Raw genomic sequence first — 20,049 nt, forward strand, 5'->3', positions numbered from 1 at the left:
TTACTAAAATTTACTGCAATTGTGATTATTATGTTTAATTGTACTTTGACTTTCCCATAGTTTCCTGAAGTCAAGGCCTTTCTTTGTTCAGTTTTGGCTCAACATTGTGTCCTTAACACTCAACACTGACACAATGATGAGCTGTAGTCCACGTGCTGTAACAACACCCTCGTCCCTTTCGATCTGCTGTTCCTACTTCGGTGGACTTAAAAGTCACGTGACTGTCTTCTAACTGCATATGAGAGGGTGTGAGTGGTGCGTGGGGAACTGATCAGCTACAGATGAAACACAGGAACTGGAGTGAATACATTCTGTGAAATCCTCTTTGGCTTCTCAAGAGACAAAGTTTTTTTACCCCCAGGTGTGGTTCACATGGGCCAGGCTGCAGGCTGTCTTACAGACAGATGTGAATTTGTTCAATAGTAGTGTAAAACAGAACAGAAAAATGTTAAACTGTTAAAACCTGATGATAAGACGATTTAGCAATTAAAGACCATCCAATTTAAAAATAGCATTTATCTTGGGAAAAGTACACTGTCCACTTCATGTAGATCCCATTTTCTGAAAATAATTTTTTATAAAAACTAAAATTATCTTATAATAAAAGTGTCCTTTTGTGTCAGAGGGCTTATCGATCATATTCATATAATTTTACCCCTTTGCTTGTCCAGGTCATAGTAGTTATGTTTATGCCACAAACCTAAAATTCTATTTATAAGCATACTGGTGGAAAATCACTGTAAATTAAACACTTATAATGATGACATGACTTGAAAAAAAATTTTTTAAATGCTTTTTCTCCATCCATATTGAAAGTGGTCACTTACCTGTATTAAAAGTTGTAAATAGGTTTTTTCTTGAGGGACCTAAAATATAAAAGAAACATTTATATAATACACATTTTATATGAAATACCACACAAAAATAAATCTTTTAGAAAGGGTTGTTTTATCTTCAAAAACAATCCATTAACATCTAAATTTTAGGAACCAGATGGGAAATGCCATTAAGATAGACATGATGGATAAAGTAGACTATAAGTATAAAACAATATTCCAACTAACATCAAAATGGTAATTTCAGGGTGATATAAATTCATTATCACAAATTAAATATGAGAGAACAAATTACAGGGTATTTTTTAGTCAAGAGGAGCTGAAATTCTAATTTTAACAGTACTGAAATTTACACATTCATTACACATTTTATGCTATCCCACTGCTGACAGGTCAAAAACGGCCCAACTTTATGAAAGACGCCACTAGTGTGTGATGCGCGATTTTTAAAACTGCCAAGTAGTAAATCCACTTCACTTGCTATTTAGCTATTCAGGAAAATATTAAGCATTTTCTCCCAACTTGCACAATACATAAAAATACAACCAGGGGACTTCTTCCCCAATGTATACGTACATCAAATCATCAAATAAATTACAATTTTATTTGTCAATTATACTTCAATAAAAGGTTGAACAATAAATAGAACCAAGAGCGGTAATAGGTATAGGGATACAAAGATAAGTCACTAGAAGAAAATGACAAGCACTCTACTGGACATGATATAGTCATTTCTAGGGCAGAATCATGGCAGTTTACTAGTTAGAACAGCTGCCATATACTATCTGTGGAATTCCACACATGGAAAATCTCAAAATATGCGGCCCTGTAAATGGAAAGCAGTGATTCCCACTCAAGTAAAACCTTTGTGATGCAAAAGCCTACACAGTCAGTAGCAAGAACTTTGAGAATATTGGAGTTCTCTGTCCTAGGAAGTTACCAGTGGAAGCCTGTAGTTCTAATTCTCTGAAAACTGTCTTAGTATCAAAGTTTAACATTTCTTTTCAGTGCCCAGTGTATGTGTAGGTTAGAGGGCTTTATCATCATCAATAAAAACCACAGATTCACATGCTGATGTCATCCCAGGGAGAATGACATTGCAGCAACGGGTCATTCGCTGCCTCAGATATTTATTTAAGACCTTGGGCAGATGAGAACCGGCTGGCATGCTGAAGAATCTCTTTGCCAATATTATGCTTTTTTTTTCTTTGATTCAGTAGAAAAGGAAAAAGCGTTGACAAACATTCACTAGGTAATTCATCGCAAGCTACCACAGGATCCTTTACATACATACAAGCACTTGCTTGCCCGCGCACACACACGAATGTTGAGAAGGATGGAGAGCAATAGATATTCTCACGCTATGAGAGACTCACACCTTTGTGGAAAGTTATTTAGTAACATATATTAGCAATTCCAAAAAGACTCATACAACCCAGTAATTCCTCTTTCAGAGCTATCCCACGTTAGTAATTAGAGTCTGCAGATAAACAGTGCTCAATTCCAAGATGTTTGTCTCAGTATTAGGCGCCATAGTGAAAGTTGGAGAGTGTCCAGCAGCCACGGGATTGGAAGGCAGCAGCCTGTGTCACAGCCAGTTCAAGGGAAGCAGCTCTCACGATACACTACTAAGTTAATAAGACACAGAGTGCATCTACTGTGCCCTGAGTTTTCTTAAAACAAAAACAAAACCATTATATATGCAGAGGAGAAAAATGAAGGAAATGCAACAGATGTTCACAGACCATGGGATGAAGGAGGACTCTCTGTGTCCCTGCGTTTTTCAAGTTTTCTAATATAAACGTGGGTCACACATGAGAGGTCAAGGTTTTTATTCACAGCTACTCTTTGCGTGAAGCAATCTTCCAAATCATGAAATACAAATGCAGCTTCTAGTGTGTGTCAGACCCACTGTGATAAAGCTGCAGGAATACATTCCATAGGAAGTGTGCAACATGTTTTGTAAACTGGAAAGTTACTCTTCTGAGTCACAGCAGTTACAAAGTGTGTAGGACAGAAAAAAACTATACATCCCCTGACTCTAGATCACTACCTTAGAATGACTTCAGAGGACTTAGTTATTTTCACTGTACACCTTTTGTTCCATCTGCTGAGCGACATGTATCAAGTATTAACCACAGAACCTACTGACTCCCAGAATAAGAATTCCTCTCAGTTGTATATCATATGTTGTTACTCAACAGATGTTTTGGAAATAATCGTTCAATACGCCATGAACCTAATTGTCAAAATTTAACTTCCTACAAGTCAACAATTTAAAAATTGTCTTATCTTCCCTCTTCCCTCCGCGGTTAAGTATCGTACCTTTTGGAGGAGTTTTTAGTACGTGTACGTGAGCTCTGGGTCCCAAAGACTTCAAATATAAGGATCCCGAGGAACCGTTCTGAAATGCTGGTTTGGGAGGTTTTTCCTCATACTTGATGACAGTGCCATTACCAGCTGTAATTAAACAGAAACATATGTTTTATTTTATGGGTAAATACACTATCAGTTTCCCTCACTTTATCCCTTCTTCCTTAAGTCAACAAGTGCTTGCTAAGCATGTGCCACGTGCCAGTACCGCTTCAGGTTGGGACTCCAAAGACTGGTCGCAGGTGGTTCTGCCCTCAGTGACACAGGGTCAGCGCTGAACCGGAGGGGCCACACACCCAACTCCAGGCCACATGTTTGTGTCTTGCGCAGTGCAGCTTCCATCCTGGATAAAATCTGGGAGACAACAACATGGCCGTCCAGGCCACGTAACAAGTATGCCCGAGGCACAGCCAAGAAGAGCGCCCGTCTCCGGGAGGACAAGGCAGAGCCCAGGCTGCCAGCGGCGTCGGCAATGTGAGCACATGTGAGCACAGGGACGTACAAGCTGCTCGGTAGCTACAAGGGAGAGATCTGGTTTCAACCCTCCCCGGCTACAGCAGGAGCTGGAACTCCTACACCTGCCCTTTGGACAGAGGTGCCTAAGCCCCAGCGCTAAAACATAAATGGGAATCCCACCTAAATAATAAAACCCAGCTTTTATGTTACATATAAATCTTTCCTCTCTCACTCAAACAGGAATCCACTCTGAAAAAAATGTTTTAAATGTCTCCAGGCACTAAAATAATTGCTAAAGAAAGGACTTTAGGGGGAACTTTCATGCTAACCAATTTTGCCCAGGCTACGGTGTAATCCTGAGTCCACTACAGTTAATCAGACGACATGGGCTCCTGCGGAAACAGATCTATACTATTTCTGGGGAAAACAGGTAAATGTTAGAAGAAGTGAGTGTGCAAATCCTGGAAAGGGCAGCTTCTATTATGCTACACTGTCTGATTTTGCTTCTCTTTCTTCACTGGGACTCCAAAGGTGATCCCAGCATATCAAGTACTGACACCTCAGAATAAAGAACAGCTTTAAAAAGTAATAGTGATCATCTATAATGAGAACCAAAATTTGAAACCATAGACAAATAAGTATTCCAAAGCCTTAAGTAGCTGTCTTGCTTATTACTCTTACTTCTCTGCCTTTGTCCAATAATGACTGAAGTTCTTGGCATCAAAAAAAACAAAATATCTTTCATTCACATAACACAACCATGCAGACCATATTTACTGTGAGTTTCCTCTCCACACTCGTGGCTTCTCACTAGATGAAAGAGGGGACTTGGGTCTTCTGTAGCACCCTTAAAATCTGTATCTGTCTTTGGGGCAGGGAAAAGAAAGGGCAGGGCCTGTTGCTGATCCCTGCACTCTGAGTCCTAAATGAGAATGCACTTTCACACTCACGCTTTTGCTGAAGGTGTATTTGATCCACAGGCAGGTCCTACGACGCAGCTTTCTCTGCTACAGTATCGACAAAGGTGGACTGCGGCTACTGCACCGATAGAACCACCATTACCGTAATTCATTATGCAGTGTTGAGCAGATGGAATATACATTTTTTAAATCTCTTAAATGTCAAAAACCTTAGTGGGAAGGTTTCACAAATAGTACCAGCATGTAAAGGTAAAACACTTTCAAATGTTATTGAGTAGTAATTAAAAAAAAAAAAAAGAAGGCAGCAGCAGTGACTTAATTTTTTTAAAAAATCAGTATTTCCTTTAAAAACCATTCTAAATTATTACTTTTCCCTTTTAGTTCTCCACAACTGGATAATCTTTGAAAAGTACAGTCCAGAAGCTTAGCTCCTCTTACACAGAATTTGAACAGTATTGTTTTGCTCTTCCTAAGAGATTATCGTGTTCCACAACGTGCAAGACTGGAAAGACGGCTCTTTGTCCTTCTCTCTCCGTATCTGAGGAAAAAAGTTCCAAACAGAAACTTGGAAAGTTTTCCAGTTTTCTCCTCCTATAAAAATTAACCTTTTTATCCATGTGCCCCTGTCTAACCATACAATCCACTGGCATGTCCAGAAAAGAACACTAGAGGTTCATTCATTCCCTACCTGGTTTCAAAGCTTAATTTTCTCCTCACCAACCCAGACTGGATTGTTTATCACTTTTAAATTATCTTTGACACCCAACTCTAGGCATCCGAGTCAATTCTAATATTCTATTCTAATATTTATGATTCTTATAATCAAAAATTTCTTTATTACTTACCTTAAGCCCCCTTTTATTAACTTCACATTTCTAGGAAAGGGTGAGATGTCTACATTATTTACACAAATATGTTATAATCTTGAAGATAAATTTTTCCCTAGGCTACACTATCTCAACTCCTACATCAGAGTTTATAGATGTCGCATGCAATCCCCGTAACCATACGTAATTCTCTCTGATCTACGTCAAGTCCGTCTACGAGCTACCTGTTCACGCTTACTGTGCCTGCAGAACATATTGAATATTAGGTCGAATCAACCCGGTGCCTTCTCTCCAGCCAGCACATCCCTGTCCATCTCCTAGCCTTCTTTCCAATTCTCTCTTCCTCCAGAACACAGAGACCTGGTGTTTCTGAAGTTGACAGGGAGTGAGTGATGATGCTAAAGAAGATACAACTACTATGTATTTCAGTATGTTTTTAAGAGATGGATGGAAAATGACTTCAGAGTCTTAAAATAGCAGAACTGAAATTTCTTAGAGCCTATCTGTTAAGGTTTTCATATAAAATGGATATTGGGTTTCAATTAGCATTTCAGCTTTTGCTAAATCAAAATCCGAGAAAGGGAATAAATGATGTTATTAGCGTCTTGATTGTGTATAACAACAATCTGCATTTAGTCTTAGTTTCTTGAAACATTTTATAAAAATTTTATTCAGCAGCAAATAAGCCACCCATTCCAATTTTGAAAAACTGAATTGAGTTTAATATACAGGCCTAACATAAAATCATCTGACCCTGAATTCATGTTTCTCATTTCTAAGCTTTGAACACAAAGACCGACAGTCTCCAAAGAACTCAGGAAAGGGATTTCTCACTAAAACAAAAGACACATTTCTCATGAGGCACAATACTCCTGCCCCTTGGCTCTGTTGCACACAGGACAGGAGGTGTTGTCCTGGAAACAAACTGCTCTTCAGACTCAACAGAAAGTAGATCCAACACCAGATCTAGCTTCAAATTTGTTATGTACAAGGGTCGAAGTCCTGATTTCAAGGATAAAATGTGTGCATTCGACTAGGCACAAACACACAACATTTGTATTTATATGACTCTCTCTGTCTCTATTATACACACTCATACTGAACATGCTTCCCACTCTTTCCCAGTTTGCAATGGAGTAAACAAACTGTGCCGAGCTGCACATACCGTTAGGACCAGCACTTAAACATATCTTGCTCCCAATTCTTTCGTCTAAGCCGGCACAATGCTTTCCAGTAAACCCCAGCTTGAAGGATGTGCTTCACCACAGGGCCTGCTGCTGCGAGAGGATTTCTCCTGCTCTCTAGTTCAGTTCCTAACGTGACAGCTGACTGTTATCCTGATGGCATCTTCATTTTTCCCTTGTTCAGAGCTAGTATGTCCAAATGATAAACTCTTCAGTGCAAAATTTCCAATATAATGAGAGAAGCGTAACAGTTTCAAGGAAGGGAATCTAATTTATAACAGGTCCTGGTCCTGGTCCTGGTCCTGACTTAGCCACAGCCCAGCCGTGCAGAGCCTCTTCACCTCTCTGTGTGATGAGCGGGTTTGAATACGAGGTGAGGGAACAGTTCACATGTTGTCATGGGGCCCCCACTAAATGAACAAGGCACTCAGTCCTTGAGATAATGGAAAATATGTATTGGCTCTCTGCCCCCAGTTCCTGGCACAGACATTCAGAACCCTCGTCACTGCCTGGGTGAGAGGAGTTATCTTTTGTTCTAATGAGGTGACTGGGTGGCTCCTGGACAGGGGCTGGTCCCTCGAAAGACTACGCCATGAATAGAAGCTTGGAATTTTCAGGCTCCGTCTCCCCCATTCTCTTAAGAGGGGATGAAATGGAGGTAATGGCCAAACATCCCTATGTCACACAAGTCTTCATAAAGCCCCAGAAGCATGGAGTCGGGAGAGCTTCTGGGTTGGTGGACACAAGGAGGTGCGGGAGGCTGGTGCCCAGAGAGGGCACAGACGCTCCGCACCCCTCCCCACGCACCTGCCCCACACATCTCTTCCATCTGGATGTTCTTCTGTTTCCTTTCATAATAAACTGGTAAGTAAATGTTTCCTTGAGTCTTGAAAGCTGCTCTAGCAAGTGCATCATCCAAAGCCAGGGTCATTAGAACCTCTGATCTGCAGCTGGTTGGCTGGAAGTACAGTTAACAATCTGGACTTGCAACTGGTGTCACCCGTGGGCAGGGGCAGCCTCGCAGGACTGAGCCCAAAGCTGTGGCATCTGACGCCATCTCGGGAGGAGAGTGTTAGCTCTGCAGGATACCCAGCTGGTGTCAGAGAACTGCTTGGTGTGGGGGAAAATCCCCAACACATTCGGCGACCAGAAGTGTCAGAAGTAAAGAGTTGAGTGTGGTGATGGTGAGAAAATAAAGGAGCAACAAGAGGGGGGACTGGGTGTTTCCCTCTACAGGAAGGAAGAAGTGTAGGTTTTTCTGTTACGGTCCCACTGAGGCCAAGTGCACCCTAAGAATTCTCCTAACCTGGTGCTCTGGGTGGCACAGTATGCGGCACTCCACCCGGGCCGCTGGGTCTCAGCAAGATCTGGTGGTTTAAAATTGCCCTGTCCTGTTGCCAGCCTTGGTCTTAGCAATCTCAGTTATGCCAGAATGTGGATTCTCAGGAATCCTAATGTTCACTTTTCCTGGTCAAAACATGGTTCAAGTTAAACAAAAGAAAAGGGAGATGACTGAGTCTAAAGAGAAAATGAAGAGATTCTCAGAAGCCCCAAGCAGAAGAAATTATTTTTTTATTAGAGAAAGGCTTCTCTTTGTTTTATTTGCAAACTAACATTTCATACTACATCCAGTTAACACTGAGATTTGTTTTGTGTACTGAATTATGTATATACACACGGAGCCAACATTCTGTTCATTTCTTGCTTTTTTTGTGAATCTGTGTAGCTCCCCATTGTGGCAGATCATCTGCCCACCTGGCCTGAAATCAAACCACTACTCAAGTCTATGCTTTCAAATTCTAAAAGCAAAATTATTAAATTTTTAATAACAAGAATGCTTTATATATATCTCTTAGAAGAACAAAAAGAGAATGAAAACAAAATTAATACCTCTCTGCATAACAGATTTTATTAAACAGTCCATTCAGACACACGTGTTTTGTAATACAGGACTAGAGTGTGCACTGCCATTCACCACTTCCTTGCCTAAATCAGACATCGCTAGTCAAACACAAACTTTTGCTCTGAACCTAGAAGTAGCCAGAAACACTCAATGCTGTGCCAGGTGGTTCTTACCAACCAACTAGGGTTGGCAGGCAAGACAATACCCACTTGCCATCCTGCAGAGAGGAAGAGGCCGCAGGTAAATAAGACTAATCCTTCTCTGTACCAGCTTAATTACTTCAACATTCAAAATACCCTCCTCCTTCCAAACCATCAGGCACCATCTTATTAAAGTAAAGAAAATAAAAGCGGTCAAGGACATCCATTGCTGCAGTGGGTTCAAAGGTGATCCAATGCTCCCCTCCCCTCCATTAGGTGAGAACCCCAAGGCTCAGAGAGAGATGGTCCAACCTCCCACGAGTCAGTAGGAAAACCCAGGCGGAGTCTAGTCCCACGCCCTGTGGTGCATCACACCATCTGAGCCGGGGCTGGCCATGGGGGTGAGGGAGAGGAATGCTCCATTTCTTTCCTTAGCTGCCTCCTCCTCCATTTCCCAAAGAGTGCAAATAGCTTTGGTGTGCATCTCTTGCATTTCCCCTCACCATTCCATCTCGAAAATAAACATGTTTTTGTAGCCACCCTGGAAGGAAGAGGTAGCCCTTGGGCTTCACAGTTGCTAAGGTGGCAAAATTGTATGTCCTGCAAAGACTTCCTTCCACACTTGCACAATGCACCTCAAACCTTCAACTCTATTCAAGACCAACAATATACAATTTATCTGTATCCAATGATCTTAAAAAACCAGGCACTGTCTGAGTCTGGAAGAGCTTACAAGGTTTGACTTCTATAAATGAGCACATCTGACATAAAGACTGCTGTGCAATGTTTCGTGCTAATATCTAAAAGAAAATCAATATCAGAACTTTAATATCTCCTATGCTTAGAAGAACATAAAGAATGTGGTAAAAACCCCCAAATAAGATAAATTTATTGTTTTACCTATATCAATTCATTTTAAAACTTGGTAATGTTATTGCTTTAGGATCTGCAAGTATGAAGGAATCAGATACTAATTTTACAACAGCACTGCTGTTTTTAAATGATGCCACTAACAGGATCATATCACAATGAAATGAGCAGACATGCATTCAAGAATGCATTCCTTGAAAGGGCTGAAATGCTTAGCCCAATACGAATCAAAATGCTGATCCAAAGATTATTTCTAACGTGACCCATCATTGTCAGAAATAGGAAAATTTCAGCTCAATATGGTTTTTTCTTGGTTTAAGGTTATCCTTAAAAAGTACACATCTTTAATATTTTTATATACAATGAGTAAAACTAGTGTTTTAATTCGAGGGAAGTATTTCTCTATACTTCTGCAACTATAAGCTACGTACACAAAAATTACCAGTTTTTTTCATCAGAAATGAGACCAAGTAGTCTTTGATGATAAAAGTCATTTCATGCGCTAAGAACGTTGACAATGATCCTTTTAGTCAGAGTCCCAAAACACAGAAAATATAAAATAAAATGGATTCTGTTTAGAAAACCATGCACAACTTAAATTTAAATATGCCCAAGAAATACCACTAATAATTACAAGTAATAAAAAAAATAGCAATCAAGAGATGCTAAGTCAATTTATTGAGAAAAATTTAAGCATGCTTGCAAAGAAAAAAAAGAAAAGTCAAACCAGAAATCGTTGACCTACTTCTTTTCCCAGTAATCGTGGCTAACAAAGGAACTATACAAAGGCTGTAGGATCCCAGGACCAGCAGTGTCAATAAGGTGACATCATAGTGCCTCTCTGAACCAGCCGGTGGGGTGAGTGTAGAATTAATCAGTATTTTTGAAGAAATATCCGTTTCTGTACAACTGCGAAATCCTCCTGGTACAGTCATTTAAAAGGATCAAAGCCAGCTTAAGCAGGAAAAACTGCAGCCATGTTCACTCTCATAGACCTCATGCTTGCTCTCAGTGAATTTGAATGGAGGGGGAAAAAAAATCTGTAAGCTCCAAGGCACTACACAAAACAGATTAAACCAGCTAGCAAATCAAACCAATAAAGAGACTCACTGATGTGAATGCTTAATCTGCAGCAGGGACACATCACCACTAGACAGGCTCTGTGGGTGTACGGTAAACCCCTTTGTTAAAAAACAAAAAGGAATGGACAAAAGCATTTTACAGCCTCCTGAGGAGTGTCAGACATGGTGAAACGGTGGCCACGTCAACATGGCTGTCAATGGAAAACGCTGGATGGCGGCGCTACGGAACGTGTCTGCTTCTAAGTGTCACAAATCCCATTGCTACACACCCTTGGAGAACACGGGTGATCCGTCTCCACAGTTTGTTTTTAAAATTCACGTTGCAATTAGACACAGCAGCAAGTGGAGAGACCTTCTAATAATACGTGTGTGAACTACTTTCTCAAATTCAGAGAGAATCGTTGGTTACATGTAAATCCCCTTGCTCTCATGCCACAACTTCAAAATTTAAGCAAGCAGATAATAATCCTGTTTTAAGAAACGTATTTCAGTATTCCTAAAGTTTCAGTACACAGCTACCGACTGTCATGCGAGACCAGCTACTGCTGCTAAGTGACCTCTTAGAAATGTGCTCATTAATTTAGTCATGAATTCAATGCCTTCTCCGCCACAAACACATTCTCGACTCTGTCACATACTGGCTGAGTGCCCTAGGACCAGCAACAACCTCTCTGATCCTAAGTGCCTCAAAATCAGGGTAACAGTAGAAGTTATTTGAGAGAGAAAAAAAAAGAAACAATGTATGGTAACCCCCTAATAGTGCTCCACACCCACGGTTCTGTAACCCGGACTCTACTTTGTCTCTGTCCCCTCACCAGAAGAGCAAAATTGATCCTCAAAGCAGGGAGCACAATCCCCCTCCCCAGCACACCTCCAATATTTTGTTTTATCTGATCTTGTCATTATCCATGTAAACAGCTTCTTTCTCAACTGCTTTTAGATAAGGACCATCTCTTTTATATCCTGTGTCCTTCACTGCATTTATTGTCATGCCTGCATGCAGCAAGCACCCCAAAGTTGTTCAAATTAATTAGTCCGAGAATTTTAAAAGGAAATGGCAAATCAATACTAAGACCAAATACAGCTTTTGAATGAAAGGGATGGCTCAATTAATTCACCCATTTTATACACAGAAAACAGAATTCATCTTAATGGAACATGTTAAAAATATTCTCCTGAGCATTGATTACTTAAACTGAGGCTTGAAGCTGTAACATACTAATCACAGTATACCAAATCTAGCACCAGAAGATCATACAACATACATCTACAAAACACACTCTTTTACAAAGTGAAAGAAACTGAAGTTCTTTTTTTCTTTTTTTCAGTTGCATTCCAAGAGCCTCTAGATGGGTTTCCTTCCTTAAACCAAAAAAACACCATCATTCAAATGATACACTTTAGAATCTTTCATGCAAAAAAATTACCAAGGGCATTCAATACAAATATTGCAGGCTTTCATAGCATATTCATCAAAAGATAATGTCACTGAGATCATTTGCTTTAACTGCCAACTTCTGGAGCTATTCCAAGGTAGAAGCAGTTTGCACATTTCCCCCTAAATCACAAAATCAAAAACTCTGATCATTACTTGTAGAGGATCAGATTTTTCTTATACCCATGGTTACGGCAACCCCCGAAAGTTTTGACACAAAATCGACTTACAATTCGTGCTGTAAGTGCTCAGATCACTGTGGGTGCTGGTAATAGGGGAGGTGCTTCCTGTCCTCCGCAGCGCAGAATTTTTCAAAGCTCTGGATTTAGGAAGCGGTCTAGGCAAGTTCACCCAAGATGGCTGTGCAGTTTTCAAGGATGTAGGTTTTCCTTGGGGTACCAAAAAAAAAAGAAAGAAAGAAAAAATTTCCACTGCCATTCATTTGAAAGCTTTACGCCTGTCAACTTAAACTCCTGTACTGACAAGAGTCAAAATGTTAAATGAGTATCGAGAATTCCGCAACTTCAGATGAGAGAGGATATCTTCACATTGGCCTGTTTACTTATTTGCGATGATTTAGAGGCAGAAGAGCAGAGATAAGGAGAAGGTAACCGGAACATCAGAAGGGGAGCTGTAACCCTGCCACCTGGGGTAATTGACTCAAGTCTCCTGCAATATAGATTATAAGAGCCATGGGAGAGAGAAGCATTTGGCACAGCTGAAGTCAAAGAATAAACAAATTGATATGACTCCTCCCCCACATGCCGATTAAAAATTAAACATATTAGCCCATTCACATACTGGGCGACCGTATAAAATTAAACACATGGAAATTTTGAAACAACCGAAATGAAGAAAGAAAAATTCAGTGAGAAAAACTTCATTTTAAAAATGCCTAATGCCTAACACCAGGTGGTGCTATATTAGCAATCCTTTCTCATCTCATCTTTTCACCTTTACTATTAGCCAAACTTAAACGGTCTTCGCTCCAACTTTTCCTGCAGCCGAAGTGTTTGCACTTTATTGATGAAATACGTATACTTCACATTCTTTGACATCTTTGAAACTACACTGTGCTGATGTCCACACACTTGCCACCTGAATACAAGCATTTCCCAAGTTCAATCCTTTACTCACAACATTCTTCACACCCATTTCCCTTAAGAGTCTATTTTATTTACCTTAACATTTGCCCTATATGCATGAATCTCCAGGACTCCCGGCAACCCTATTCTCTATCTGGATCCCAACGTCACTCACATTTTAAATTCCTTGATGAATTTTTCAACCTGGACCTTTGGGCACTCTCCTGCCTACATACGCTAACTATAGCTCCATTCTTCCTTTTTTCCAGGACCAAAACACTGGAAATCATCGCTTTTCCCAAGATCCCCAAGACTCTCACTGCTAATATTACATAACTGAAGGGTATCAAGACTTGAAAAAGACCTTACGTGGAAAGGATAATGTTATTTATCACTAGGGGCGCCGGAAGTGAGCAAAATAACATTTACAGAAAATAATGTTCATCGCTTTGGCCCAGTGATTTCCCTCATAAAACTCTGATCCTATTAGAGAAAAGGAGCTTAGGCTCCTTAGATCTGGCATTGAAGTCACCCACATGAGCGTCCGCCGGCCTCCAACCTTACTCCGGTGCTATCTTCACATCCGTGTGCACTCTGCTCCCCCGAGCCTAGGTTTCTGACACCAGGAGGTACTATTCTAATTCACTAGCCATATCTTTTCAAGATCTCTTTCCTTTCAATCCAGTGCTACTCACTCACCCCTGAGATTCTGCCTGAACAACTGCATTCGGCACCACAGTGCTGTCCTCCCCCCGTCTCCAGCTCACCCTGCAGACCTCCTGAGCATGCAGACTACGGTCAGCCCAGCCTAAACCTGTGACTCCCCATCGTCTACAGGATGAGCTTTCTAATGCTCTTAGTGAGTATTTAATTCTAAAAGCAAGAAGGCAGTACTGGGCTGATTGCTGCCACCTTCTTTCCCCTTGGCTTTGTCACATCCCCACCTACTCTCTCTCTCTCACACACACACACACACATATTTCATTTCTCCAGGCCATTTTACTCCAGTCTCTGTTTATGCCGTTTATGCCACGGTCTCCTTTCCATCTCATCCCCATCTTGCCTGGTGCATAAAGTCAGGTGATGGTCTTTAAAATTCGTGCCACTCATTTGTAGCCCCACCCCAGAACCACTGAATCACAGTCTCCATTTGAACAAGACCTTGTTAAATACATTTAACAAGATTCAAACACACAGTAAGTACAAGCCGCCTCTGAGGATCACCTCCTCTTCATAAAGCCTTCCCGGCCAGGGCAGCCTCCTCAGACCACAGCACCCTTCACTCAGACCCATGCTCGGTCGGCCACATCTCTTTCTGTACACCTGTCGGACCAGCCTCTAAGGTCCCCGAGAGCGGCAAGGGTGCCTGATTCCATTCTGCCCCTCAGCCTATCGGAGTGTCTGGCATGGAGTGAAATTCAATAAATGTTTGCTGAATGAATTAATTTTTCTTTCAAGTCCAAGAGTAGTGTGGGGGAAACTGATGTTGGTAAAAGGGTACAAACTTTCAGTTATAAGATGAGTAAGGTCTGAGGATTGAATGTAAAACATGGTGACTCTAGTTGATTAACTGTGTGACTGAAATTTGTCAAGAGCAGAACCAAAAAAAAAAAAAGAAAGAAAAATTATGCGAGGTGATGGGTGTGTTTATTAACTCGATGTCTGGAGTCCGTTCACAGTGTATACATACATCAAATCCCCGCAGTGGACACTATATATGTCTCAAGATTTTACTTTTTTCCAGCTTGAGATATAATGACAAATACTGTAGACATATAATGCTGGTAATCATAAAAGTATTAAAATTTGTTAGAAAGCCAAGAGTAAATACACTTTGATAATGTCTTCTCTCACCATCTACACTGAAGCATTAAACACAACCAATTTTTACAAGCTTCCTTTTCTTTTGTTAATATTAACAGACTTTTCAAACAGTATATTAACTAAAGAGAGACTTTTTTTCTTTTATTTCTTATAATCAGCAAATGACAGTCAAATATCAATTTGATCTTTAGTGTATATTTAGCCACTGGTTTTGCTTTGGGAAGCACAGAAAAACAGATGTTTTATGATATAAATTTGCCAAATTGCTGCGCCTTCCACAAAAACATCCCAATGAGTCAGCAGCAGCATCAGACACAAATGCGCAAGGTTGGCAAGGAGCAGAAGAACATTTCTGGGCCACAGCCACCACGCAGTCAAGGCTTAACAGTTCGGGAAACTAACTTATTTTTCAGGAAGGGGTGTTTCAGAGCATTGTTTCTGAGAGCAGCCAGGCTTACAGACATTCCTCGGTGTGCCTCAGCTGCCACGGACCTGCACCCTCTCTGTTTCCAACACACAGCCCACCACCAGGAAGGAGCTTACCCCCCAAACCCAAATGTCATTCCCCTGACCCACCCAGCCCATTTCCTCAGGTGTCACTGGCACCCCCATCCAGGGCCACCCCCTCCACCTAATGGCAACTGGTAGTCCAAGCCAAGTCTTCCCCATTCTACCATCACTTTGATGAATGGGCACTGCTGGTACTGAGCATCCTACTTTGCCAGAGATTAGCTCCTCTCGACTGTGTCGTGGAACTGAAGTGTCACAGTTAAGGGAAGATGAGGTACCAGGCTTGGAGGTCAACCTGAGCTCTCTTACTGGAAAGGTGCTCCTTTACTGTGCAATGGCAAAAACCAGGGGGCTACAGCAAGAGTAACTGTTCTGACAGTCCTCAACCTCACAGCAAAAGTGACACAAAGTACCTATAATTGGACTTCATAAAAAGTAGCGGTAAAACACACACATTGTAAGCAATATTAAGAGTAAGACGTGGCAAAATTGGGCTGAGACTGCGTAACCCGAACACCAAATTCTTAAACAATGAAATCAGTATAGGACTGCTCTGACTTAGAGTTCTGAAAAGGTGACATTTACTAGTTCACTTCATGTAACTTATCCCAGATGTGAACCGTAAAGATTTAAGATCTATCTGCAGAGAGATTACTGGCTGCCGTGGCTTATTTTAAGCTTATGCAGTTAGCATAAACTTACATGTAGACAATGGAGTGGTTTTGATTCAGTAATTATAACCATCTTTTGTCAAGGGAAAATATGGAAGAAATAACATTTGCATTTTGCCTCAGATAGTAACAGAGAGAGTCTACTGGATTTGAAGCATACTTTCTGCAGTTTACTTGGATAGCCACCTTGGAAAACTAACTAAATGTACTGATTTCAACACAAAAAATTAAGGCATAACTTGCAAAACTAAAAATCCTATAGAAATATTAAGTAAAAGGACAATGTTAATTTTGTTTAAATTTAAACTTATTTATATATTGAAATATTCCACAAGGATACACTAGAGTTTTATGAGACTATTTTGGGATCTAAGCACACTGGGACATGGAGAAAATGAAAAGAGGCAGGAATGGGGAATTTTCCCTTCATACTTTATATGCTTGCATGTTATTCCATGTGAATTTTCTTTTCACAATACGCGTATTTTTATCATATAAACTAACAAATAACATTGAAGTTACTGGGGTCAAATATTTCATCACATAAAGGATACTCGACAAAACAGATAAAGAAAATAAGAAAGTATAATTGGGTCGATAATTAAAGTAGATTCTAATAATCATATTCCTGTGCATCTGTAAGCATTCAGTATTCTTTAATCCTTTTAATTTTACTAATTAAAAAATAAATGCCTTAATTGATGCTTTTGTAATGGTTATGATGAAAAGTCATTTTACTACTGTAAAGTTCTTGATGACATCATAATGGTGTGTTTCCAAGGGCTGGGAATTAAAGCCAAAGAATGAACTCCTGAATGGTACTCCTTTGTTCAGACCCTTGCGTTAAATGATTCATTCTCCAGCAGAAAGCTCCCAGACCTCCACAGGTACGTAATGTAATCTCTCAGCTCAGATTTGCTCTCTTCCGTTCCTTAAGGAAAGGCCTGGGAAAGAAGGGGGAGTCCCACCCTGCTGGCAAAACACCTTCAAAGAAACGAGAGCTGCTTCCAAAGCCACAGAAACATCTACTCGTCAAACCAAGTTCTCATCTCTGAACTCTCCACAAGAATGAATTCAGCTTTAATGCATTTTTTCATGATATTATTCAGCATGGAAAAAATGGCTTGCTGTGCCTTACATTTAATGAAATTATGGGTTTTGAAGATGCTTCAGTTGACCAAAAATCCTTATATTGTTTATATTAGAAGACATAAATCTTAATAAAAATCTGGACAGTGGGTTCACATGGCGGTTGAGTTACACCACAATGCCCTCACTTACATAACTTAGGTAACTGTGAGCAATTATGAAGCACCAGTGCATAGGGTGCTCGGAACCCCTGATGTCTTCCTACAGAAATCACTACCGAATATTTTCACTAAAACTTACAAACTGCTAGAGAACACATTGCTTCTCACCCATCCTATTAAGCTATTCTGTGACTTGCATGGCTTAGTAGGGGCACAAGTATCATGAGGAAGAAAAAGAAGAGGAGACGGGAGATGTGGATCAGTAAGAGCTGGCATGAAAGAGCTTACAGGGAAAGATGGCATTCAATGCCAGGCTAAGAAGTTCAAAACCTGAATTGTCAGCAGTGGGGCATTGTGGGAAGATGGAGAGGTATCTTGGCTTTTCTTAGCATTTACATCTGACAGTCATGCGGCAGCAGCGTGCAGGGCTGACCGATGGGGAGATGTGAGATCAGGGAAGCAACTTAGCTGGCAGGTGTACCTGCTGGGGCTGGAGGCAGTGGGAGATTTAACTAGACAGTGAAAAGGAGATTACAGGGGTCAGTTTGTAATATATAAACTACATATTAATATATATAGTTTAAAATGTAAGTGATTATATAAAATATAATAAATATTAATAAGCATGTGAGTGGCAGGGCCATTAACTACTCGAGTCAGGAAGAAAAAAATGCCCAATAGTCATAGTTAAAACACAAAAAATGAGAATATGTTTACAGCTATAATTACAACTTGGGTTCTTTAAACACGACTATATAGAAAAAAGTGACCTTTGGAGTAATTATCTGCCATAACTAGGGATTATTATTATAAAACCAGAGTAAGTCTACCCAAAGGGATAAAAAAAAATTGACAATAAGTTATGGGAGGAATAAACTACACAATCTTGAAACTGTTCTGCAAGTTTACTCTCACTTAACCCAGAAGGATCAAATTCTATCATTAATGCTAATTAATGTATATGTTAAAAATATTGGCATCAATGATAAAGTGTTACTGTTTAAAAACTATCTAAATAAACCTAATAAGGTGCTTGCAAAATAAATATTACACAACAATCAACAACTTCCCAATGTACCAGGAAAAAAAAAGTATCCTTCATTTTAGCAGCCAAAAGTAGCTGTACACACAGACATGTACATGCACACATGCTATTTCTATGAATAAATTTATCAGAAAGTGCTGGTATCATGGGGGAAAAATATCACAAAATTAGGGGGGATAAAAGATTTGAATAATTGAACATAGATGCTAATTCTTCCCTGAACTAATAATATATTAACCAAATGCTATTTCAATCTAAATCCATATGTGATTGCTTTTAAAGGGGGAACTGGGAGAATTTTTTTTTTTAATTTAAAGTAGTCATAAGAAGAACCAAAAAATTCTGGAACATAAAAATAATGAGAAGGACTACAACTCAACAACAAAAACAACAATCGAATTAAAAAATGGGCGCATAGGACTTGAGCAGCCATTTCTCCAAAGATAAATAGTGACCAATAAGCACATGAAGAAGCTCAACATCATTAGCTGCTAGGGAAATACAAATAAAAAACCACAATGAAATAGATCTCATACCTATTAAGTTGGTTATAGGTCTTAATAGAACAAAACAGAAAATAACAAGCATCAGCTAGGGTGTGGAGAAACTGGCACCTAGTTCATTGCTGGTAAAAATGGTGCTGCTATTATGGAAAAGGATATGGTGGTTCCTCAAAGCCTAAAAGTAGAACTACTACATGATCCAGCAATCCCACTCCTGGGTATACACCCCAAAGAATTGAAAGCAGGAATTTCAAGAGAACACCCAGGTTCACAACATTATTCACAACAGTCAAAAAATGGAAGCGACCCAAGTGTCCAATGACTGATGAACGGATCAGGAAAATTTGACACATGCCTATAATAAAATATCATTCGGCCTTGAAAAGGAAGGAAATTCTGACATAGGCTGCAATGTGGATGAAACGTGAAGACAGTATGTCAGTGAAATAAGCCGGTTACCAAAGGACAACGGTCTTATGATTCCTCCCATATGAGCGCCCAAAGTGGTCAAATTCATTGAGACGGAAAGTAGCAGGGTGGCTGCCAGGGGCTGAGAGTGGGAGAAAGGGGAGTTAAGTGTTCAGTGGGTAAGGAGCTTCCGTTGGAGAAGATGGAAAGTTCTGGACATGGCACGGTGGTGTTGACTGCAGAACAACACGAATGTACTTACTATCTTGGCCTGTACACTTAAAAATGGTTAAAATGGTAAATTTTATGTCCACAAAGAATCATATGCTCCACAATATAAATGATATAAATGTGCAAAAGCTCTATACAAGAGAGAAAGTAAAAATACTCGGTAGAGTTTCTTTAAAATTTTAACCTTTCAGTGTCTAACATCTTTCTTGGCTCCCCAACTGTCATTCCTAATCCCCGTTGCCATTGTTCATGTCTAATAGAAAGGTTTAAGAAGCCAAATACTTGTACAAGTTCCCAATTTTCTTCAAATTAGGGGTAACCATGTGATCTGGTCTGTGCAAAAAGCCTTAAAGATTAGAGTGCTGAGGGGTGAGGTGCAGGGAAAGATCTTCCCTCCCTGATAAATGCAGACAGGCAGGTCGGGAGCAAGCCGTGCCCTACAGGCACCGTCCTTTGCTCCCAACCTCTGTATAAAGTAGCAGGAGGCCGTGTCCCT

At 40.2% G+C, this 20,049-nt stretch overlaps 1 protein-coding gene across 11 annotated transcripts in view; it reads right to left on the reverse strand.

The window, feature by feature from the left end:
* The window catches only part of MTUS1 (microtubule associated scaffold protein 1), a 129,925-nt gene that overhangs the window by 56,933 nt on the left and 52,943 nt on the right, over nt 1-20,049 (reverse strand). For 8 of the 11 annotated variants that reach the window (XR_012124014.1, XM_073219095.1, XM_073219100.1 and 5 more), the window contains exons 4-6: nt 12,257-12,415; nt 3,162-3,296; nt 828-866 (exon numbers count right to left, since the gene is read on the reverse strand). Coding sequence is in view for 10 of the 11 variants with exons in the window: in XM_073219095.1 (XP_073075196.1) it covers nt 828-866; nt 3,162-3,296; nt 12,257-12,415 (333 nt within the window). In the remaining variant the exon portion in view is untranslated. Of the gene's footprint in view, nt 1-827; nt 867-3,161; nt 3,297-10,254; nt 11,928-12,256; nt 12,416-20,049 lie in introns of those variants that run through there. The other 3 variants (XM_073219101.1, XM_036997049.2, XM_036997059.2) reach the window with 2 other exon arrangements.

The sequence above is a fragment of the Manis javanica genome, chromosome 12 (assembly GCF_040802235.1).
Source record: "Manis javanica isolate MJ-LG chromosome 12, MJ_LKY, whole genome shotgun sequence".
NCBI lineage: Eukaryota > Metazoa > Chordata > Mammalia > Pholidota > Manidae > Manis > Manis javanica.